This window comes from Mandrillus leucophaeus, unplaced genomic scaffold (genome assembly GCF_000951045.1).
Source record: "Mandrillus leucophaeus isolate KB7577 unplaced genomic scaffold, Mleu.le_1.0 Scaffold1054, whole genome shotgun sequence".
NCBI lineage: Eukaryota > Metazoa > Chordata > Mammalia > Primates > Cercopithecidae > Mandrillus > Mandrillus leucophaeus.
This window is the reverse complement of record NW_012098699.1, coordinates 447,933-470,608: the sequence shown is the minus strand read 5'-3', so window position 1 is coordinate 470,608 and position 22,676 is coordinate 447,933. Positions and strand designations below refer to the sequence as shown.

The window sequence follows — 22,676 nt, the reverse complement described above, 5'->3', positions numbered from 1 at the left end:
GTTTCATCATATTGGTGTGGCTGGTCTCAAACCTCTGACCTCAGGTGATCCACCTGCCTCGGACTCACAAAGTTCTGGGATTACAAGCATTTGTTTTTGTGGAAATATGTTTCTGAAGTTATATGTCCATGAGTGTCTGAATCTGCTAGGGCTGCCAAAAATACCACAGACTGTGTGGCCTAAACAATTGAAATGTATTTTTTCACAGTTTTGGAGGCTGGAATTCCAAGATCAAGGTGGCAGCAAAGTGGATTTCTTCTCAGGCCTCTCTCATTGGCTTGTAGATGACCAATGTCTCCCTGTGTCTTCTCTTCACATGGTCTCTGTGTATTGTCTGTCCCCTAATCTCTTTCTATAAGGACACTAGTCATATTGGATTAGGGCCCACCCAAATGATCTCATTTTACCTTAGTTAACCTCTTTAAAAGCCCTGTCCACAAACACAGTCACATTCTGAGGTACTGGGGGTAAAGATGTCAACATATAAATGTGACAGGAACACAATTCAGTTCTTAAAGAGTAAATGCTGGTATTGTTAAATTCACTTCATTGGGTTTATTCAAGTTTGCACTATCACCAGCAATCAAGTGCTTCTTTTTAATTTTTTTAAAAATATGGCTGAACAAAGTACTGCTTAGCAGTAGCCACACTAAAAGTATTTCCTTTCATGTTAGAGGCTGTAATTTTGTTTCTTCTATTTCAGCTCTCCTTGCCTAGACGATCATGTTTGAGTTTCACAAATTTCATGTTATATTGACATAATTTTCCTTTTCACGAATTGCATATGAGGTACTTAATGTTACAGAAACACTTTTTGTGGCAGGCCAGGCTGGATTTTAAGTTGTCGTGACTCAGATGTTTTCCCTTGAATCTGGATGTTGTTTCCCAAAGAATCCTTGCCTTGAATATCTTCTCTACTATAATAATGATTCTGAGAGTGGGACACGTGGGTTTTCTAAACTAATGAAAATGTGTCAACCTGGAGTTGCATCCTAAAGTCGCTGAGTTTTGAAGTCTATGTGAGGAAGAGAGGAAGAGAGGAAGTGAGTACACTGTATTCTAGAAGGGCATAAAATGAGAAACATTTCAGGGTACAAGAAAGACTAAGTGCGGTACTTCCTTATCATTGTCCCTTGCATTATTGGTGTATCGTGAAAAATAAATTCTCATTCTAGGGATTATGACTTCATGGGGAGGCAATAACACTGCAAGAGATTTATAGCTATCTCTGGTCTCCTGCATTTTGATACCACAGGGTTACCTTCTCCAATTCTCACAAGTGAGTTCTCTTTAAGGCCTGTTCCTTTCCCTGCCATCAGCTTGCCCTTATTAAATAGAACTTTACCTGTAACTGCTCCCTACAATGGTTTTCTATTGATGAATAGTCTCATATTCTAGGTGTTTATTTTCCAAGTGAAATTTCATTCCAAAACCAGTTACAAACAAGTGTTCTGAATCTCTTTAATCTCTTTTAATTACAAAAGAAAACATCCTCACTATATCAAGTTTACATAGTACAGATGTCTATGAAAGTAAAAAGCAAAAGTTATTCTTTAACTCCAGAGGTAACTTATAATAGTGTTTATATGTTTTTAAAAAAATCTCAGTGAGGGAGCAGTTGGGAAATACACTGTCTTGCACTGTTGCTGGGTGTATATGTTTGTTAACATCTCTGGAGATGCACATAATCTCAGAATTAGTGATTCACTTTCAGAAATTTACTCTGCAGGTATAAGATTTATTCTCATATATACAAATATATATTTACAAAAGTTCACTGGAAGCATTGTTTGCATTAGTAACTATCTAAACACAAGCCAAATGTCCACCAAAAAGAGGTTGTATAAACAAATAATAATACTCTTACTCAACAGAATACTATAAAGCCTTTTTTTTCTTAAAAGACAGGGTCTTGCCAAGATGCCCGGGGTAGATTAGAATTCCTGGGCTCAGGGGATCTTCCTGCCTGTCTGCCTCCCAAATAGCTGGGACTACAGGCATGCACCATTACACCCACCTATTGATTTTTTTAAACTGAGGTGTACATGTTTACTAATATGTAAAGATGCTCAAAGCACAGTAAGGAGAAAAATCAAGTCACAGAGCTTGTAAGAAAGCATGTGGGTATTTGTGACATCTCTGTCATATGCATAGAATTCTTCTAGAAAGATGCACAACAAATGACTGTTTCTCTTGGCAGTGGGATTCAGGAGTTGGGGTAGTAGGTTGGAGGGCAGAACTTTTACTTTTTATTTTGTAGTCTTCTTTAGTTTGAGGGTTTTTTTTAAACCATGTGAATGTATGACTTTTAAAATTGAAAAAATATATATTTTAAAGAAGCAATTTCCATGGTCTGGACTTGACTTCTATTTACAGTCCCCTGTTAAGCAGATCATGATGCATTAGTTTCCCACTGTTTCCTGAAAAATTTTTTTCTACATCCTTTCTTTTTAATAGCCACTGTACATAATGAAAGAAAATGGTTGAATTTTGTCTAAGTTATAGTACAATTGGTAGGGAAAAGAAAAACAAGTTGGGCTTTATATTACATAATTCTTTGTTCTGTTGTGGTAACACACGTAAACTCCCAGGCAACATACCAAGATATGCTTAAGCAAAAAGGAAAAGAGCAAGAAATCTGAAGTGGAGAGCTTAGGCTGGAGACGTGTAGAACATTTGACTACCCGATACCACATTCCTAATTGTTTGTTACATGTTTACTTTCTAGATCCTGGAGACCAGGAAATAGTTTTCTCATGCCAAAATTACATTATAGTTGTAAAATGTGAATGCTTAGTTACTTAGTTTTTGGGAAAGATTTGACCACTATTTGAGAAAGATCAAGAATGATTAGAACTCAGTAGATTGAGGTTTTATGAAGGAATATATTACCATCTTAGACTTACAAAATGTTTTACAGTTACACAGAGTGAAGTATAGGCTAAGTCTTGTACAGCTGGCCACAGTGAAAATCACACGGCATTGGACTGCAGGACCATCAGCTTCTGATTCTGAGAATTTCTAGCTCTATCTCAGAGTTGCAACATATTATTGCTGGTCATGTCATTCCACGGTACTGACATCTTCTAAAAGTATTGGATGGCGCATGTAAATTACAACAAAATGAATATTTAATTTCATTTTTAGAATATTTAGCAATATTCTGCAATTCCCCTGGAGAACTGGCGGCTCCATGGGCTGCTGCAAAGCCAGGGCTAGCAATCCCTGCCAGAGAAGACCACTAGCATCAACCGCTTCTAAGAAGTCAGGAATGGTATGAAATGGAAGCAGAATGTGTCACTGTCACTGTTTTGATTTGATTTTTTAAAATCAAGAATTGGCTTTCCCAAGTAGGTACCAGAACAGTGCTACTGTTCAAATATTTCTTAAAACTCTGTACTGTCGATTATGGGAAAGCAAAGCCTGGGCACTTCCCCTGCCCTCCCTGACCAATTCCAGCAAGGAAAACCATCTGTGTCCTGGCAAAGCCCAGAACAACTGAATGCTCTGTGCAACAAGAAACAGTTCCTCCCACCATTCCTCTGCCTCATCCAAATACAGCTGTTTGCTTCAGTCTGCAAGTGCCTGAATGCACAGGCGGTTTCTGTGTCCGTTGTGTGAAAACCAACTAACATTTGCAACCCACTTTAGTTTTCAAAGCATTTTTCCCTCTTCTGTATCCTGTGCTCCTTCTTCACACACGACCACAAGTTAGAGGTAAACTGAAGTTTTTATGATGTACTCAAGCTTCCCCCCTCCTCAGAGTGTCAAATCAGGTTGAAAATGTAATTGGTAAATATTTATTTGAGAATTGTAGGAACATTTTTATGTTTTCTGAGAAATAATCGATTAAAATTGAATCACATCCTCGCCTTCCAAAATGAGAGTTGAACTTCTGATGTTTTAAAATTTGACCAAACTAGTATCTGTGGTGTTTTATTCTATTCAGTTCAATGGCGCAGTTATTTACTGAGCATTCACTGTGCACAGGGTATATGCCATACAACCTCAAGCAAGGCTGTTCATGGCTCTAGAAGGATCTTAGGGGTCCGTGGAGAACATTAGACAGTGAGGAAATGGGCTAGGGTGTGAGTGATCCTTTGAAAGGTGGGAGCACAGGGTGCTGAGGGAGCTCCAGGAGGGACACTAACTCCATCTTGGGAGAACATTTCTCATGCAGCTTCACATCTTCACAGTATGTTAAGGAGAAACATACTGTTTGGATTACAGACAGTGGTGTGAAAGCATCCTGTTTGGGAAAAGCAAACAAAAACATGCATATTTTCCCCCCTTGGCTTTGTCCATGTTCATCATGTTTTCCTCCAAGTTCCTCCTCTTATCTCATCATGGGCTTATGACTCCTCACGAGCTGCACAGGATGCTGGCTGTAAACAGAATCTTGGGAAAGGGTCTGAAAATGCCTGTGTCATGCCAGGGCGTGGGAGGCAAAGAGTGAAGGGTCCAGCCGGGGACACCGGGAGAGAGGAAAAGACACCCACAACACAGCTGACTCTGGTTAGCAAAACAACCAAGGCCAGGGTAGGCAAGGCCAAAGGGCCCGAGGCTTGCTATGGATCAGACCGCTCAATTGAGATGTTACTTTTGGGAATCTCTACTTGATCCTCTCTACCCCAGTACTGTCCTCCAAGCAGGGTTGGAGGACCCCTCTGGGCCTCTACAGAAACCTTGTTGCTCTCTCTAGTCACAAGAGGTCACAAGAGCTTCGGGTGGGGCAATCCCCTGTTCACTTGTCACTCCTATTAAGCTGTAAGTGTCCAGAGTTCAAGGCTGCTCTTTTATCTTCAGTGTCTTTCATACTACCTGGCTCAGACTAGCTTTCGGAAAATGTTTCCTTTTTTTTTTTTTTTTTTCTCCTGAGAAGGAGTCTTGCTCTGTCACCCAGGCTGGAGTGTAGTGGCATGATCTTGGCTCATGCAACCTCTGCCTCTGGGGTTTAAGCAATTCTCCTGCCTCAGCCTCTGGAGTAGCTGGGATTTATAGGTGTGTGCCACCATGCCTGGCTAATTTATTTTTTGTATTTTGGTAGAGATGGGGTATCACCATGTTGGACAGGCTGGTCTCGAACTCCTGACCTTGTGATCTGCCCACCTTGGCCTCCCAAAGTGCTGGGATTACAGGCGTGAGCCACCATTTTTTTAATTAAAAAAAAAAAAAATACTGGGCTGGGTGCCATGGCACATACCTGTAATCCCAGCACTTTGGAGGCTGAGGTAGGAGGACTGCTTGATGCCAAGAGATATGATCAGCCTGGGAAACACAGGGAGAACCCTTTTCTAAAATAATAAAATAAAATAAAATAAATTGCCTGGGTGTGGTGGCACATGCCTGTAGTCATAGCTATTTGGGAGGCTTAGGTGGGAGGACGACTTGAGTCCAGGAGGTTGAGGCTACAGTGAGTGATGATTTTACCTGTGCACTCTAGCCTGGGTGAGACAGTGAGACCCTGCCTCAAAAATAATTAATTAAAACATGAAAAAATACTAGAAATCTTCAAATTAAAGCACACACAGACACTTAATCCTACTGCTTTTTTTAAAAAAAAATTACATTAAGATGTGAAAGTTCCCCTTTCACATCCTCCCAGTCTTCTTTGCTAAAACAGATATATCAATGTATACAGTACATTTTGGTTGAGTCAATTAATAAATGAGTGAACAAACACTCTTGTCTGTGTTGAGATTAAATCCTGGAAGGAGGCTCCCAGTTTTTGCATCTGGAAGTCTAAGCATTGGTCTCAAGTTAGGTGCAAATCCTACCCCCTTGAATTCAAGGCTAGCCATTCCCTAGCCATAGCTGTAGCTGCTAGCTAGTAAGCTTCTGAGAGCACAAATTATGTTCTTTACCTCATATTACTACACATAGTGTTCCACCAAAAAAGTGGGGAGGGGTGCTCAATAACTAATTATTAAATAATGAATCAACAAACTGTCCCCACCTTACCTGCCCAGCATTTTTCTCTGAAGATGCAGTGAATAGAAGTTGTATTAGTTTCCTATTGCTGCTCTAACAAGGTATCACAAACTTGAAGGCTTAAAACAACTCATATGGTTGAGTGCAGTGGCTCAGACCTATAATCCCAGCACTTTGGGAGGCTGAGGCAGGTGGATCACAGTGAGGTCAGGAGTTCGAGAACAACCTGGCCAGCACATGGCAAAACCTCGTCTCAGCTAAAAATACAAAACAATTAGCCGGGTGTGGTAGGCGCCTGTAATCCCAGCTATTTGGGAGGCTGAGGCAGGAGAATCGCTTGAGCCCAGGAGGCAGAGGTTGCAGTGAGTCGAGATCGCTCCACTGTACTCCAGTCTGGGCAGCAGAGCAAGACTCCATCTCAAAGAAAACAAAAACAGAAACAAATGTATTAGCTTACAGTTCTTGGGGTAAGAAGCCCTGAAATCAAGGTGGAGGCAGGGCTGAATTCCATCTGGAGGCTTTAGGGGAGAATCCAGGCTTTTCTTTTCTACCTGCATTCCTTGGCTCTGGGTCCCCTTCCATCTTCCAACCTCTGTTTCCATCATCACATTTCCTTCTCAGACTGACTCTCCTGCCCCCCTGTTAGAAAAACCTCTATGATTACATTGGAGAATAAACCAGGATAATATTCTCATCTCAAGATTTTTAATCACATCTGCAAAGTTCCTTCTGCCATATAGTCATCTTCAGGACCCGTCATTCTGTCTACCATAAAGCCCTGGGGGTAGAGACACAGAAAATCTGTGCACGTTCTGGTCCACACTCTCCTAAAGAGCAGTTTGACTTCATTTGCATTCTCTTTGATCTTAGTTTCCTTATCTGTAAATAAGAAAATGCATTTAACAAATACGTTACTAGACATGCACATTCTGAACTTTGAGGATACATAATAAAGCAGACAAAAGGCCATGCTCCCATGCTGCCTATATTCTAGAGGAGGAGAAAATAAAGTAAAAGATTTCAGGTGGTAACTGGTGAGCATTGGTGAGGAGACCAGCACGTCTGGAGTAGAGCAAAGCAGGGGGAAGGCAATGGGGAAAGGGCCAGAAAGAGAGGCTGGGATGGGAGATGCAGGTCACTTAGGTCTTACAGGTTTTGAGAACTCTGGATTTTTTCCAAATGACATGGAAAGCCACTGGAGGGTTTTGGGCAAAGGAGTGACCATGACCTGACTTACATTTTAATAGACCACTCTGGTGGCTGATTGAAAATACACGGAAGGGGGTGAAGGTAGAAGCAGGGAGATGTGTTGGTACCTTATTCTCTTTACTCCCACCTTTCTTTATGCCCTATTCATTTGCATATCCTTGCTTTCTTCATGCAGTTCTCTGTCCTAAGGGCACCCTGCTCCTCTTTCCAATTCAAAATTCTATACAGACACTCCTTCAAGACTGAACTCAGTATTCATTTTAGAGCAGTAAGGAAATTTGGGGAGCTTATTCTTTGCCCCCATCTTCAGATGAGGACACTGGGGTCCAGAACTCTTAGGAAGCCTGTCCAAGGTTATACGAATAGCAAGCAGTGGGGCTAGGATTGCTCATAAAGTATGATTCTAAGGATGTCGAAAGGGCTTCCTGATACAAAGATGTTTCTCTTGAATTTTTTTCTTTTTTTTTTTTTTGACAAACCCACAGCCAACATCCTATGACTTGAAATTCTGTTTGCTGTTTGCCTTCTCTCTAATTAAACTGAGATCTTGAAGAGCATGGATAGTATCCTATTCAGCTCTGTGTATTTAGCACAGTGCCTGGCACAATAGACACTCAATAAGTATTTGCTAGGTGAGTAAATAATGGAATGTCAAGCTCTTGAAAATCTGTTTGTGTGTTACTAGTCTCATGACCTCCCCAACTCCACCATTTCATGGTGTTAAATGTCAGTTGGACAGGTCTAGAAACCTATGAGCTGGGTGTTCTAGAAAAGGAGACCTTATTATTGTCTTAAAAAAAAGGAGTGGCAACATGATTAGAGTGGGGATCTTCCCAACACAGTAAAGGTCAGAGCTAGAGACCCTCTTCTTTTCTTTCCCTCCTAATTCTCAAGCAGTTCTGAGATAAGAGGGATGACTAAGTTCTAAATGAGTGTCACTCTTTGAGGAGAAACCACAGTCCTGTGACCTTCTGTGCACTAGGCATGGCAGTCGTTTTTACTGACGTAATAACTAGCAGTGACAACGTAAGTGATAAGTGTACCCCTGCCTCTTACTCGTGTGGTGGGGTTGTGCACGTAGACCAGGAGAAAGGCCCCAAGAAGTATGTCCCTGTTTTCACTGTCAGTGGTTGTGTGGACTCATACTAAATTATCTAGTAGCTAATATTTTTAAAAATAGGGAACTTGGCTGGGCGTGGTGGCTCATGCCTGTAATCCCAGTACTTTGGGAGGCTGAGGCGGGTGGATCACCTGAGGTCAGGAGTTCGAGACTAGCCTGCCCAACTTGGTGAAACCTCATCTCTACTAAAAATACAAAAATTAGCCAGGCGTGGTGGCAGGCGCCTATAATCCCAGCTATTCGGGAGGCTGAGGTAGGAGAATCGCTTGAACCCGGGAGGTGGAGGTTGCGTTGAGCCGAGATTGCAACACTGCACTCCAGCCTGGGCGATGGAGTGAGACTCTGTCTCAAAAAAATAAAATAAAATAAAAATAATAATAGGGGACTTGAGTTCATACTATCATGCTCATGCTCTGGAATGGCACCTATTTTCCTATTGTATTTCTTAAGTTTATAAGAAATCCTCCCTGCAATACTCAGCTTTTCTATGGTGGGATCCATGTTTTAATTCTCCATGGAGCACCAGCATCCTAGACACAACCATGTTAATTGGAGTTGGTCAACACATGTGGGCAGGATGGCAGTGAGGGAGGGAGGAAAGAAAGGTGGTTTTCCAGTTGCATGTCTCTGAGGTTTTGGAGTGGGAAATAGGAAACTAGAGCCAAGAAAAGGTGATACATTTGATAATACGTAAGAAGTATCGTATGTGGTACTCGGATAACATAAAAATTACCTTTTCAGTGCTTTAGTTTCATGGACATGCAGTAAGAATGCATTAAATGATTTTTTTTTTAATGAGTGAACAGTATGAATGAATACAAGTACTAGTGCCTTTGCCTGACAAGCTTTAGTGATAAATGGTTTTCCCATCTCTTCCAGATCTTACTCTTCCCTCCAGGCTCTCTCCCACAATACTAGCTCCCAAACTGTGCCCCCCTCCAATCCCCACCAAGAGATGCACGTAATAATATTAGAAGACTCTTTATTTCTCCTTTAATTTGAATTTATTATCTAATGTTTTCTAACAAAATTTTTTCTTCAAGTTAGTCACAATTTGATTCAATTCCTCCAACGCTAGACTATCCAAGACACGGTTTCTGGGTCTTCCACAAATTCATGATATAACAATCAAAGAATCATTGAGGTGCCAGTGGGCTCCTCTATCAAAAGAGCAGGATAATTCCACTCAGTAACCTGTATTTCCAAAGTACTGGGCAGTCCTTGGGTTAGAAATGCAACAACACCTACATGAGCATAAGCTTATATGTTAATGGCTAGAAGGAACCTTGAGAGGCATTTGGTTCAAACATTCTCACTTCTTTTCAGACACATACATGCACAAGAAGGTTCAAAAGTTGCCTGGGCCCTGTGGCTCATGCCTGTAATCCCAGCACTTTGGGAGGCTGAGGCAGGTGGATCACTTGAGATCAGGAGTTCGAGACCAATCTGGCCAACATGGTGAAACCCCATCTCTACAAAAAATACAAAAATTAGCCAGGCATGGTGGCAGGCATCTGAAATCCCAGCTACCCAGGAGGCTAAGGCAGGAGAATTGCTTGAACCCAGGAGGCAGAGGTTGCAGTGAGCCCAGATCACTCCGCTGCACTCCAGCCTGGGCAACAGAGTGAGACTTGGTCTAAAAAAAAAAAAAAAAAAAGTGGCAAAGTTAAGGACTTTCCAATGTCACTTTACTTGCTACAGCAGTGTTAGGACCGGGAACAAAGTCCCATCTTCTTTTCAGTGCACCCATTGCCTTCTGGGACACATTTTCTCCTTTTCTGCTTCAATCCTCCTAGTGGAAGTTTACCCTCTTAGATTACAACTGATATGAACAGATCCTTAAACACAGAACTGGCACACAGAGAACTTGATGATAAATTGGAAAATGATGCAAGCACAAGGACTGAATCCAGAAATAAATCATATCTTCACATAATGTTTAGAGAAATTGCATTTTGAAAAATTTCCATAGAAATTATTTTACCCACCACAGGAATGCTACTCTCTCCCACAGGGATTTGACCAAACAGAAAGGGAAGCAGAATGGAGAAAGAGTAGTAATTTAGATTTATATGTGAAACATTATTTGGAACCTAAGTAATAACCCTTAACTAATCAGAATGTTTTATGCATTCTGCTTTTTAGCAGAAAGAGCAAACCACAAGAAAGCAAGCATGTAGTAGAGAATTAAAAAATGCTTCCAGGGTTTCTTAGGCTCAAAAAAATTTTTTTTCCCAACTCTCTGCACTATCTAAAATATCCTATTGCACATTTCCCTCCTCCCCCTCGCATGTGTTTTGTTCATTTAACCAATATGCCAATATTTATTGAGCTCCCTCTTTTTTTTTCTTAGTTTCCACGTACAGCACTGATGAGTCCGTCTTGGATGTGCCTAGTACTCTAAGTCAGAGATGAAGATAAAGTTCTTTCCTTTCAGAAGTTTAATGCCTGTTTAAAAAGTTATCCTAAGATGATTTTGGTTTTTATCATTTTTAGTTATATTCCTAGTTCTGTAAATAGATAGCTCTACAGTGAATATTTTCATTCGGATCCATTGTCTATCATTCTGCATTTTGTTCTGTGCATCTGGGGAAGGGGCTGGCAGAGGGACTGACCTTTACGGACTGGATAAGTCATACTCCTTTGCTCTGAGGTTCATCAAATGGGAGTAACCAAAAGATCAGAAGATCAAAGCGTGAGAGAGAGGCAGGGGTAATTTCCCACCCACCATCTCTCCAACACACATATACTTTGTTCTCCACAAGTACAAGCTGTGGGTAGACAGTGGTTCCATTCCTCTTCTAAATGCCACAGCACCTGTTAGGTAGCCCTCTTCTGGAACTCTCTCTTAGGCTAGCAGCTGGCACACAAATCATTGTGACTGCCGATTACAAAAGAAGAAGCATATTTCTGAGAACAAGCCAAAAGTAATACAGTTGGGAGCTAGAGGAACTGCTACAGAGAACGAAAACAGGTCAAGATATTCTTCCCACCTACCCTTCAAAAAGAGATCTGTGGAAAGCCACTTCATATTCAGGTGGCTGAGAGTTGCATATTCTCTGTCTTTCATAAACTGAAACCTGCTATGCTAGGATGACAAGCAGGGGCAATTTCACTTGGTTGAACATAGCTTCCTGGAGCACAGTCTTGAGAAAAATTTTGAGGCCCATTCTCAGAACCTGCATCTCAGTATCTTCCACAGACATGGGGTCAGCAGATATACTCTAAAATGTGGATTCTGACTATAATACCTATTTCTGTATTTCTAAATGACTGTAATCTGAGACAAGGCAGAAACGAGTGTGTTGAAACACAAGAGTTACAATGGTGTCATGTAGCCCTCCTCTTTCTTCCCCTCACTTTACACACAAGGAAAAAGAGGCACATACACGGAAAAAGAAGCATGTGAAGGGTGAATAGTTCACAGATCAGTAATGCATGCTGATTTTCTCCAAGATCATGCTCAGTTCTACTTACTGAGGAGAAAAAGTGAAGAAAAATATGGTTGATTGCAGTTGTCAATGAATCTGGGGAAGTCCAGTGAAATCTCATGGGCTGAAGTGGAATTTGACTGAGACAGTTAGGTCAAGACCCTATTTTCAGAGAGGCAAAGATATCTTTTAATAACGTTTTTATAAATATCAAGATCTAAGCATTATGTTTTACTTTCAGTAGTCACACCTAGGATCATAGCATCATACTAGAAGACAGGGTGTTGGATGGAATCTAATGTAGTTTGATTACAAAGACAAACAGAAAAGAGCCTATCTAAAAGCCACTCGAGGGAGCTTTTTGGAGATCTTGTTAAAGTTCTTTTTGTAAAAGATAAGCTTTGAATTGCAAACCCTGCTCCCCCAAGTTATAAAGTAGCTGGGAGCAAAGGATGGTGATTTTAAAATAGAGTAAGTGTACAGACAGTATAAGGATCTTGTCTTTAGGGCCATACCAAGTAGAAAAGATACACCATGCAAAGAGAGACAACAAAATAAAATACACTTTCAAAAGTTTAATTTTGCTCATTTTAAAGTTGTATTTCCTCTATGGGATACACGTACTAAGACTGAGGATGAAAAATGGGGATAAGGAACACTGAAATAGTCTTACAATTCTCCCAAATTATTCTCTATTCTAGATCCATACACAAGAGAGCAATTCTCTGCCTTTTTTAAAGGCCTGTTCTCTAATGTTGAAATGACCATTTGTAAGAGTATGGAGAGAAAATATTAAATATAAACAGGAATCCTGGGGCCTGTAACATTGCTAGGTAATCAGTATTCCTCCTGGTTCTGCACACTAACAACTCTACACGTAACGGAGTCAGTTTTCATGCATGTTATTCACTTGTATCTGTTCTGACTCTCTACCCACCTTCCCCACCTTAACTCTCATCAAAATATCTTCACTGTTGTGGGGTGGAAAACTGTCCTTAAGGCAAGAAGTCGAACCTGGCAATACAGAGTGTGGCCTTGCCCCTTAATTTTAAGAAAAAAGTACTCTGAGAAAAATCCCATTTTGCTATTCACATCACTTAGTCTCTTCTTGCATTTTGCTCTTTCTTCCAGAAATAAAGTGATGATGGCTCCCTAAAAAACCCTTTAAGCCTTCCCAAAGATAAGATGAGCTTCTGATTATTGTCCTTACAATAAGATGCTATAATTTGCTCTCTCCCAAAAACTACTAGGGAAAGACAACATCTTTTTACATTAGGGGTGGAGATGAGAGTATCAGCCTTTAAAAATAGGATACTTGCTTGTTCTGACTTTGAAGCCTAACACAAGGATGTGGCTTTATGTGGAAACTTTCCCCATTTGGACTGGCCCTAGCTTTAGCCTCTTCAGCTTTACCATGGTGTCAAAGTAGAACACTCATCTGGAGATGAAGGTTCTTCTTTGTTTTTTTTTTTTTGAGATGGAGTATCGCCCTTGTTGCCCAGGCTGGAGTGCAGCGGCATAATCTTGGCTCACCGCAACTGCTGCCTTCCAGTTTCGAGTGATTCTCCCGCCTCAGCCTCCTGAGTAGCGATTACAGGCACCTGCCACCACACCTGGCTAATTTTTGTATTTTCAGTAGACGGGGTTTCACCATGTTGGCCAGGCTGGTCTCAAACTCCTGACCTCAGGTGATCCGCACACCTCGCCCTCCCAAAGTGCTGGGATTACAGGCATGAGCCACTGCACCCGACTGAAGGTTCTTCTCATTCTTGCTTTTACTTGTGTGATTTTGGTCAAGGTACTTAATATCTGTGGATCAGTTTCATCAGTTATAAAATAAGAGTTGGAACTAAAGTTAAGCCAAAGGTAAAAAAAGAATAATCATTATTACAGCTTCCCACATACTTTAATGACTCTTGGAAGTTATCTCACTCAAAAGCAGGATCTGCCTCACTTTAATTTGGGTCCTTATAACAGGTCCAGCATAAGATGGCATGGTCAGAGAACATGTACAGAGAACTGTACCCCATAATTATGAAGAGAGAGGTTTGTTTGCTTTTATTTTGGAACCTCTTCTATATTTGAAAAAACATATTCAATATAAATGAAAGGTCAGGGGTGAATGAATTGTGCTTTAAGTAAGTTTTGAAGACAACTGCCATCTAGTCTTTGCAGTCTGCAAAATTCTTCTTTAAGTGAATAAATGTGTAGGGCAAATCTCCATCACCTTGATCAGCATCTAATACCAACCTGACACTTAGAATTAAATTAGAGAAACAAAATTGGATACTTTGAGACTTGAGGGCTGATTATACTGCTTGAGCTAAGAATGGATTTAAACTCTTCCCTTATCCCATTTAAATCTAACTAGGTATAAACTCTCCATTACTAAGGAATAGAGGTGTGTCTGCAGAGGTGGAGGTTCCCCTTGATGTTCTTGGACAAGGAAACCTAATCCTTTCTTCTGACACACATGGTTGCAATAGAAACCATTTCCCAACTGCCAGTCTGGTTTTAATCTGTTGTTTCTAGCAAGAGAGGATTTGCAGGGAATGTTAAGGAGAGAACAAAATTACCAGAACTTACTATAAAGTAAAAGTGTTGATGAGAAATCAAAATTTAAACAAGTGTTCAAAATTGTAAGCATGAACATATGCAGACACATAGTTCATGCTATAAGAATAGGACTATAGAAGTTTTTAATCTTAGGTATGTTTAAAGTCTGCTCTCAATACAACATTTATATCTCACTTTACCAAAGTTCTTTAGCTTACTCAAATGATAGCAGTGGTAAAATACTGTCATTAAATACAGTGGTGCTTCATTTAAACAACACTGTTGGAGAAAGAAGTATTCCATAGGAGAATTTTCCATATAACCAACTGCATAATACACACTTTTCTTTCTTTTTTTTTTTCTCTGAGACAGTCTTGCTGTGTCGCCCAGTGTGGAATGCAGTGGCTCAGTCTGGGCTCCCTGAAACCTCTGCCTCCCTGGTTAAAGCAACTCTCGTGTCTCAGCCTCCCGAGTAGCTGGGACTACAGGCGCACACCACCATGCCCGGATAATTTTTGTATTTTTCATAGAGATAGGGTTTCACCATGTTGGCCAGGCTGGTCTGGAACTCCTGACCTCAAGAGATCTGCCCACCCCGGCCTCCCAAAGTGCTGGGATTACAGGTGTCAGCCACCATGCCCAGCCCATGATATATATACACTTTTAAATGTTAACCATTTTGTATGAAAACATTTCAAAAGTGTATTACGGGTTTTTTCTTTAAACATACATTGAATAATGTATCTTTCCCAGAGGAGTCACGGTTACCATTATTAAAAACTTATTAAAATAAGTTAAATATACTGAGCTGAATATATTCCTCCTCTTAGAAGATGGTGAGCTTTGTAGTCATACTTTCCCCAACACCAAAACGCTTACTGTGAAAAAGTACAAAAGTAGACAGAACTGGTTCATTTTTAATACATCCTGTGTCTTTTCTGTTAACTTCCTTCCAGTGGTTAAAAGCATATCAATCGCTGACAATAAGCTGTGTAATTTGTTCAAATCCAATTTACTTTTAAAAGAGGTGCCTACTCTGCACAAGAGACTATTCTAGGTGCTGGGGGAGATGTTAGAAATATAAACTATAGTCCTTGTCCAAGAAGCAAGGCTGAGTGACACCTGAGAGTTACCAGGTGACCACCAAGGTGCAAAACACAATTTATTACTTCTAACAAAGTCTAAAAATTAGCAAATATTTCTGATTTTAAAAATCAGGATACTGAAGTTATCAAACTTGTGGTCTGAAGTTCCACCTTTTTTAGTGGGACTATGTCTTGGAAATACGTCCCACGAAAATATTATTGGTCATGGGAGTCTGCAGATAAGACTAAGAACTACTTCTTGAAGAAATAAAGTAGGTATACACTTTGACAGCTTTTGGTGCACCATAGTCTTATTGCTAGGTTTTATCTTGCTATCTAGATGGCTAAGGATGTCAGAAATCTAACCTTGCTAATTGCTAGGGTCATATAATCTAATTAATAAAATATATGTAAAAAACTGTACTGTAATGCTTTGCTCTATGTATGAGTAAAACATGTAGGGCATTTATTAAACTGCATTTTACAAGGGATAACATACATCCCCTTTCCCCTGGCAAGGTTTGTTTCCAAGGTCTCAGTAATACCACATTCTTTGGGTTCTACAACACCTCTTGGCTCCTTTATTCCCATCATCTGGCTGCTTTCATTCCACAAACTCTATCTGGTGGTCTCAAGGATTTCCTTGGTTTCAAGTACCATCTGTTCTGTAGTTCATATCGCTTCTGAGCTTCAGACCCATGTATCTATTTAATTGGCACCACATTTTGGAAGTACTACAAGCACCTCAAATTTAACAGCCAAAACCAAACTGATGAGTTTTGTTGAAGGCTGTAACTTGATTTCCTAGTTTTTTTTTTTTTTTTTGCCTTCATCCCTTTTCTGCTCACTTTTCTGCTCACTTCTAAATTACACCAATTATACTTGAACTTCACCAGTACTTTGTATACCTACAAGATTATACTATACGGTTTTAATTTACTGTTTTGTCTTACCCTGGTAGATTTCAGCTCCTTTATAGGCATCTCTTATCTCCTACCTCTCCTTGGTAATTTTCAGTAGCTGGATGAATTATAACAAAACACATAAAGGAATCCTCATTAATTTCTTCCAGTTATATTTTTACTGAAACACTCGTAAATCTGTCTGGGCGATTTTTAGGTGAATTAACAGAAGCAGGAGAACTGTATTAAATTTTATCATAACCCCAAACAAAACAATTTCTTCCACCAGGTATAACCTTCCTGCAGTCTTTCCTAGATTAGGTTGAAACACCCCAGTCCTAACCACTCCTCCTCAAAACTTGGTGTTGGCTTCTTTAACACCTATTAAGTGTACATCATTTATTTATCCGATACTCTATTAGACTGTACACATCTTGAAGGCAAGATATGTCTTTCTCTGTACTTTCAGTGCCTAGCACATTACGGTAGGGTTCAACAAAGTTCACAGGACGAATGAAATAAGGCCACATATGCCCAGTGCGGTGGTGCATGCCTGTAATCCTAGCACTTTGAGAGGCCGAGGCAGATGGCTTGGCTTGAGCTCAGGAGTTTGAGAGGGCCTGGGCAACATGGTGAAACCCTGTCTCTACCAAAAATACAAAACTTAGCCGGGCGTGGTGGCGCACCCTTGTGGTCCCAGCTACTCAGGAGGCTGAGGCAGAACAGCTTGAGCCTGGGAGGCGGAGGTTACAGTGAGCCGAGATCGCGCCACTGCACTTCAGCCTGGGCGAGAGTGAGACCTTGTCTCAAAGAAAAAAAAAAAGGGAAATGAGGCCACATACGTCTAAAAAGACCACTTACATTGCCCTCTAAAAGAACTGGGAGTTCCTAAACAAACTTTTTTAAGGTTGCCTTCACAAAGCTAAGATGAGAAAGGCAGCCTACTTGACTTTCTTCCCAGTCTAAAGCGCTGCTACTAATAATCCCCAAAGAGATTCTCCTTCCAGGAAGGCTGATGCAGACATGGAATCCAGGGAAAATCACTAAAGCCCCACCTCGTTCCTGTCCCCACCTGCTCGTTAAAAACTGCACTCCGCCTGATAGCGGCTGCGCCGCGGAGCCTGGAGGCCCGGGCCGCGCCCAGCAAGCAGGAGTCGCGAGACTGGGATTGGCTCTCTGAACAGACGTCATTACGAACAAGACGGCTCCGCCCTTCTCAAGATGGCGCTGCACTCAATGCGGAAAGCGCGTGGGTGCTGGAGGTTCATCCGGGCACTTCATAAAGGATCCGCAGCTGCTCCCGCTCCCCAGGTAACCAAAGACGGCCCTTCCCTCCACGGCTTCCCACGCGCGAGGTTCTTCTCATCCCACTGCCCTCTATATCTCTCCTCCCGCTTCTTAGGGAAAGTACGTGCCTTCTCTCGCCTAAGGTCTACTCGCCTATGACTGCCGGCCTACTTAGAGCGTAGTGACGTTGCAAGGATACGTGATGACGTAAAGGTCCCTTGGTGGAAAAAGCGCGCCGCTTCCTGACGTCTTGAGGCAGCCTCCAGTTCTGGGAGCCGAGCGCCGCCGCTGTTGCCGGGCAACGCGGTGAGGCTACCCTAGCTGTGATGTTTTCAGAGACCGGTTGTTTTAGAGACTGCTCTTCTTATCGTGGTCCTATTACTGTTTTTACCCTCCTTACCCTAACAACAAGCTAAGGGGCTATCGGAGAGGTTAGGGAAGTCTTGTTAGGCATTGGGAAGCTTAGGTCCGGGCAGCAGATTGGCAGTGTGGTACTTGAGCAGGTGTCAGTGCTTCTTCCATTCTGGTTGCTTCTCGTGACTCCACAGCACTGCTGTATCTAGCAGGTGAAAGAGTGACCGCAAGCTGCCACAGAGTTCGTCCTGTCCTGCGCTTGACAGCACTGCCGTTACCATTAATCTCGTCGTATGGAGACCATGTCACGGCCTGGTCTTATTGGGATTTGTCTTAAATATTTGGAATTTTACCCTCAAAGCAAAAAAGTCAGGGGGAAGGGATACTCTTTCTGTTATTCAGGCTTTTACCAAACGTCTTCCAAGTGCAGTCTCAGTGGCAAGCACTTTGACATACGATGTCTACGGGAGATAGCTTCTGGGAACTAGAGGGAAAGGAGAGAATGTGGTAATGTAATTTCCTGGCGTCGTTTGCATATTCATTGCTATAATGCGTAGGTGTGAGGATGTCACACCTATTGTAACTGATGTGTTGAGAGCTAGACTGGAAGGTAGCCTAGAGGTCAAAGGTTTGGTCTGCCGCTTGATAGCTGTGTGAGGAGAGGAGTCAATCTCTTTGGGACGTTTTTTTTTTTTCTTTTTTTTCTCATATTGAGTGGAGGAAGAGTTGGACTGATTGACATGTTAATGTTCCTTCAAGCTCTGGGAAATCTATAGTTCCATGATTATGAAGCCAAAACAAAGCCAGTGAGAGTAATTATGGAAACCAAGATTTAGGTTCAACTTATTTTTCTAATCATGTCATAAATTTTTTGAACTTCCGTTTTTTTATTGATGTGAGCCTCTCAAAATTCTTATAAGCTAATGTATTAATATATTACCAGAAAGCTCCTTGTCAACAAACAACTATTCAAATGTTACTTTAAATTTCAGCAGCAATGTTAGGCAAGACAATTAGATAAATTTATCAAAAATTAGATAAATTTATCAAGAATTCCTCTTCTTGCAATTTGAGGGTTTGATTCCGCAGAAGCAGAATTAGCTGATTATTTATAATTAATAGCACATTAACACCTGTGTTATCAAAGTAGCTAAGCCTTAGACCCAAACTTCCTCTTATTCCAAACTAAAGAATTGAAGATGTCTTGAGAATAGAGAATCAAAGAGAAAAAAGAAAAAAAGAAAAAAACTACAGCCTGCTAAAGACTGCCCAGGGAAGTTTAAGACACTAAGTCATTATAAATGCTAAAGAAAAAATTTCTTAAACCTCTACTATTGTTGCAGTGGCATTTATGAATAGGGCTATTAAAGTTAATTATTAATCTAGATTGTTTCAAGATGTAGAATTTCCAGTACAGATGAATGTTTCTAAACATTTAATTTAGCTTTGAGTAGAATAAGAATTAAATGTGCGAGTATTTTTTTAAAGTGTAAATCTACATATAATTTCAGTCATTGAAAATGATGGTTTGAAAAATTAATGTGGTCTTTCAAAAGACTAAGACACAAAATTGTGTTCATAGTGTTATTACAGTGTTATGTTTATATATAAGTGTTTATATAAACATATACGTAGAAAAAAAGACTGGAAGGGAACAAACTTTTTTAACTTTTAAATTTTGCTTTGGCCTTCCTAAATAGTGAGTTAAAAGTTATTTGTTTCCTTTTACAGCATTCCATATTTTTCACATGTCTAAATTGAAGACACACTTTTTTATAACCAGAAAAAAGTTTTGAAATCATAAATCTTTATACAAATCTTTAGTCATTAATACCGTTTGTGATACTTTAGGTTTCTGGGGAAGATACTTGTCCCACAGTGCCATTATTAAAATGGCCTTAGAAAAGGACTACTAAAAATTTATGGCCACTTTTCCTGTATGTATCTTCTTTTTCTCTTGAAAAGCTTCCTTTGAAGTCAAAGGGATTTTGTGAACAGATGCAGAAATATGTGAAAGAGGCATTGGATTCTTAAACCAGATGCATTAGACATTTTTATGATATCTCATAACCTTTGTAGAAAACAAAGATTATTTTGCAAGACTAGTATAATGGGAAAAAATGTATATTTATCATATGAATGGTTCTATCAAAAACCAAGAAATAGCCACGTTAGTTTTTATTGGCTTTGGCTGTGCACTTACTCCCTGAGTTGTGAAGCAAAAGTGAATGAGCCATAGCAGTGCTATGTTAGAAACTCTAACTAATAAAGTATTGTGATTCCTAGGTTGTTTTAATGGTTTTTAGTGTTTTCCTTTTTAAAAACAAAATCTTGGGTAAAAAGCTTGACATAGGGCATTTTTGCTTATCTCAGATGCAGGCTTTTATCTCTCAAGGCCAGATGTAAACTGAAGTTGAAAATAAAAATTAGGGAGAAACAGGAATAACAGCACATCACTCCATACTCATTATGGGATGTCTACAATTTATATGAAAACGGTTTATTTTGCCAGGTGTTGCCTGACAGAAAACTGTTGAAATCTGACAAGATGAGCGTAGTCATAGAGTCAGAGGAATTAAGACTTGACATGTTCTGTTTAAATGTTGATGGTATTAGGTAAATTTAAGCCTGTCATCATTGGCCAAACACAGAATCCATACTTCTTTAAGAACTAAGTCATGATGGTGTTGTGCAAAGAGTGAAATACTGATGGTTAGATTTTTGCAAAAATATTTGTTACTCAGTTGAAGTACGATAAAGTGTCCACGTTTTATTGCAGTTGAACATGCTTCATTATTAGCAGTTCCTAGCCTGGGTTTGGCCAGTATTCACATAATGTTCTTGCTGTTAACAATTGCCAAGTATAGCCATTAGATGAAGAATTATGCCTTAAAAAAAAGCATGGTTTAAAATTTTGGACCCTGTATTTCTCACAAGACTTAAATTTTTTTAATTTAAAAATAATTTTAGATTTACAGAGTTGCAAAATTAGTACAGAGAATTTCTGTGTACCCTTCACCAAGCTTTGTCTTGAATAATCATAATACAGTTATCAAAATCAAGAAATTAATGTTGGTACAAAAATAGTAATTTAGCTACAGACTTAGTTCAAATTTCACTAGATTTTCACTGTCCCTTTACTTAGTCCAAGATCAAATCCAGGATCCTACATTGCATTTTGCTTTCATGTGTTTTGTAATCTATACATTTTCTCTTTCATGACCTTGGCACTTTTGAAGAGAACTGGTCAGTTATTTTGTAGAATGTCTCTCAGTTTAGGTTTATCTGATTTTTCTTTGTGATTAGACTGAGGTTATGGATTTTTGGCAAGAATACTGCGAAGAGATATTGTTCATAACAAGACCTTGAGGCAGATATTGCCACCTTATTTTAAACATGAAGAAATAGTCTTTAGTTAAGTAACTTGCCCAATGTCACACAATGGTGGAATTAGGATGGTAAGATTTAATGTAGGCATTTCATTCCGTATTTTGCAATTAGTATTTGTTACTGTAGGTTTCTGCATTGTTAATGACATTAAATTGGGGTAGTGTTCCCACTGACTTTTAGCTTTTCTCTGCCATGTATTGTTCATGCAACATGCAACATGAGCTAATCGGCATGGTATGTGTTCAAGAGCTACTACAACCATCTGGGAATTTTGCTAGTTGATTAGTCTGACAATTTGATGAGGTTACTTCATCTCTTGTGGCAAATAAAGGTGTTGCATGGATCCACTCTAAAGCTCCTTTTAATCTCAGTCAGTGAGTGTGTTTGTTTAAAGTGTTCTTGTGGTTGGTTGCTTTTGTGAACTGACCTAGTTTATTATAAATGATAATAATATTTAAATTCTTTGCAAAATAGCTTTGAGCAGCTAATGTAAACTACTGATAGTAACTGTTGAAAATATAGACGAAAGAAGAACTGTAGCTGAATGCTAAGGATTTATGCTAGCAGATAGTATGGCAGCCATGGCCTGGAAATGCTAAAGAGAGTGATGCTGCTGACCTCCAAATTCTTGCTCAGTGTATCTTTTGAATGACTGCAAGTTATAGAAGAGTTGTCTGCAGAATCTTCTGCAACTATATCTGCACACACACAGAGACAAAAATATATATATTTTTGTATAAATATATTTATACACATTTATTTATTTATTTATTTATTTAAACATGTATTGGCCAAGCACTGTGGCTGATGCCTGTAATCCCAACACTTTGGGAAGCCGAAGCCGGTGTATTTCTTGAGCTTAGGAATTTGAGACCAGCCTGGGCAACATAGTGAGACTTGTCTCTATCAAATATTCAAAAAATTAGCCGGGCTTAGTGGCATATGCATGTAGTACCAGCTAGTCAGGAGACTGAGGTAAGAGAATCCCCTGAGTCCAGGAAGGCTGCAGTGAGCAGTGATTATGCCACTGCACAGTTAAGATCCTGTCTGAAAAGCAAACAAAAAAGCCCCCCAAACCCATCTGTCTGTCTGCCTGTCTACCTCTCTCTCTCTCTCTCTCTCTAATCTATCTATCTCTATATTCCTTGTCTTTTAGAAAAGGAACTAACAGCTAGTGCGTGCTATGTGCTAAAGCCTCATGGTATGTGTTACACATACTTTGTCTCATTTACTTCATACAACAATTTGTAAATATTATTCTTCCCATTTTATAAAAGAGGAAACTAAGGTTCAGAGAGTTTAGGTAATTTTCCCAAGTCACAGAGTAAGTAAATAGCAGTAACACAATTCAAAGCTAGTCTTGCCTATGCTTTTCCCACTTTACCAGTAGTCTTTTTTTTTTTTTTTTTTT

The 22,676-nt window shown here is 39.9% G+C and overlaps 1 protein-coding gene and 1 long non-coding RNA gene across 4 annotated transcripts in view; one reads left to right on the top strand and one right to left on the bottom strand.

Annotated features, from left to right (window-relative positions):
* LOC105541238 overlaps positions 1 to 17,701 on the bottom strand; it is a 33,503-nt gene extending 15,802 nt beyond the window's left edge. The window contains exons 1-2 of the long non-coding RNA XR_001006317.1: positions 17,307 to 17,701; positions 6,389 to 6,570 (exon numbers count right to left, since the gene is read on the bottom strand). This is a non-coding gene — a long non-coding RNA (uncharacterized LOC105541238). The remainder of the gene's footprint in view (positions 1 to 6,388; positions 6,571 to 17,306) is intronic.
* The window catches only part of WARS2 (tryptophanyl tRNA synthetase 2, mitochondrial), a 111,306-nt gene continuing 106,065 nt past the window's right edge, over positions 17,436 to 22,676 (top strand). For all 3 annotated transcript variants that reach the window (XM_011982190.1, XM_011982187.1, XM_011982196.1), the window contains exon 1: positions 17,436 to 17,545. In XM_011982190.1, the coding sequence (XP_011837580.1) occupies positions 17,456 to 17,545 (90 nt within the window). In that variant the 5' untranslated portion in view covers positions 17,436 to 17,455. The remainder of the gene's footprint in view (positions 17,546 to 22,676) is intronic.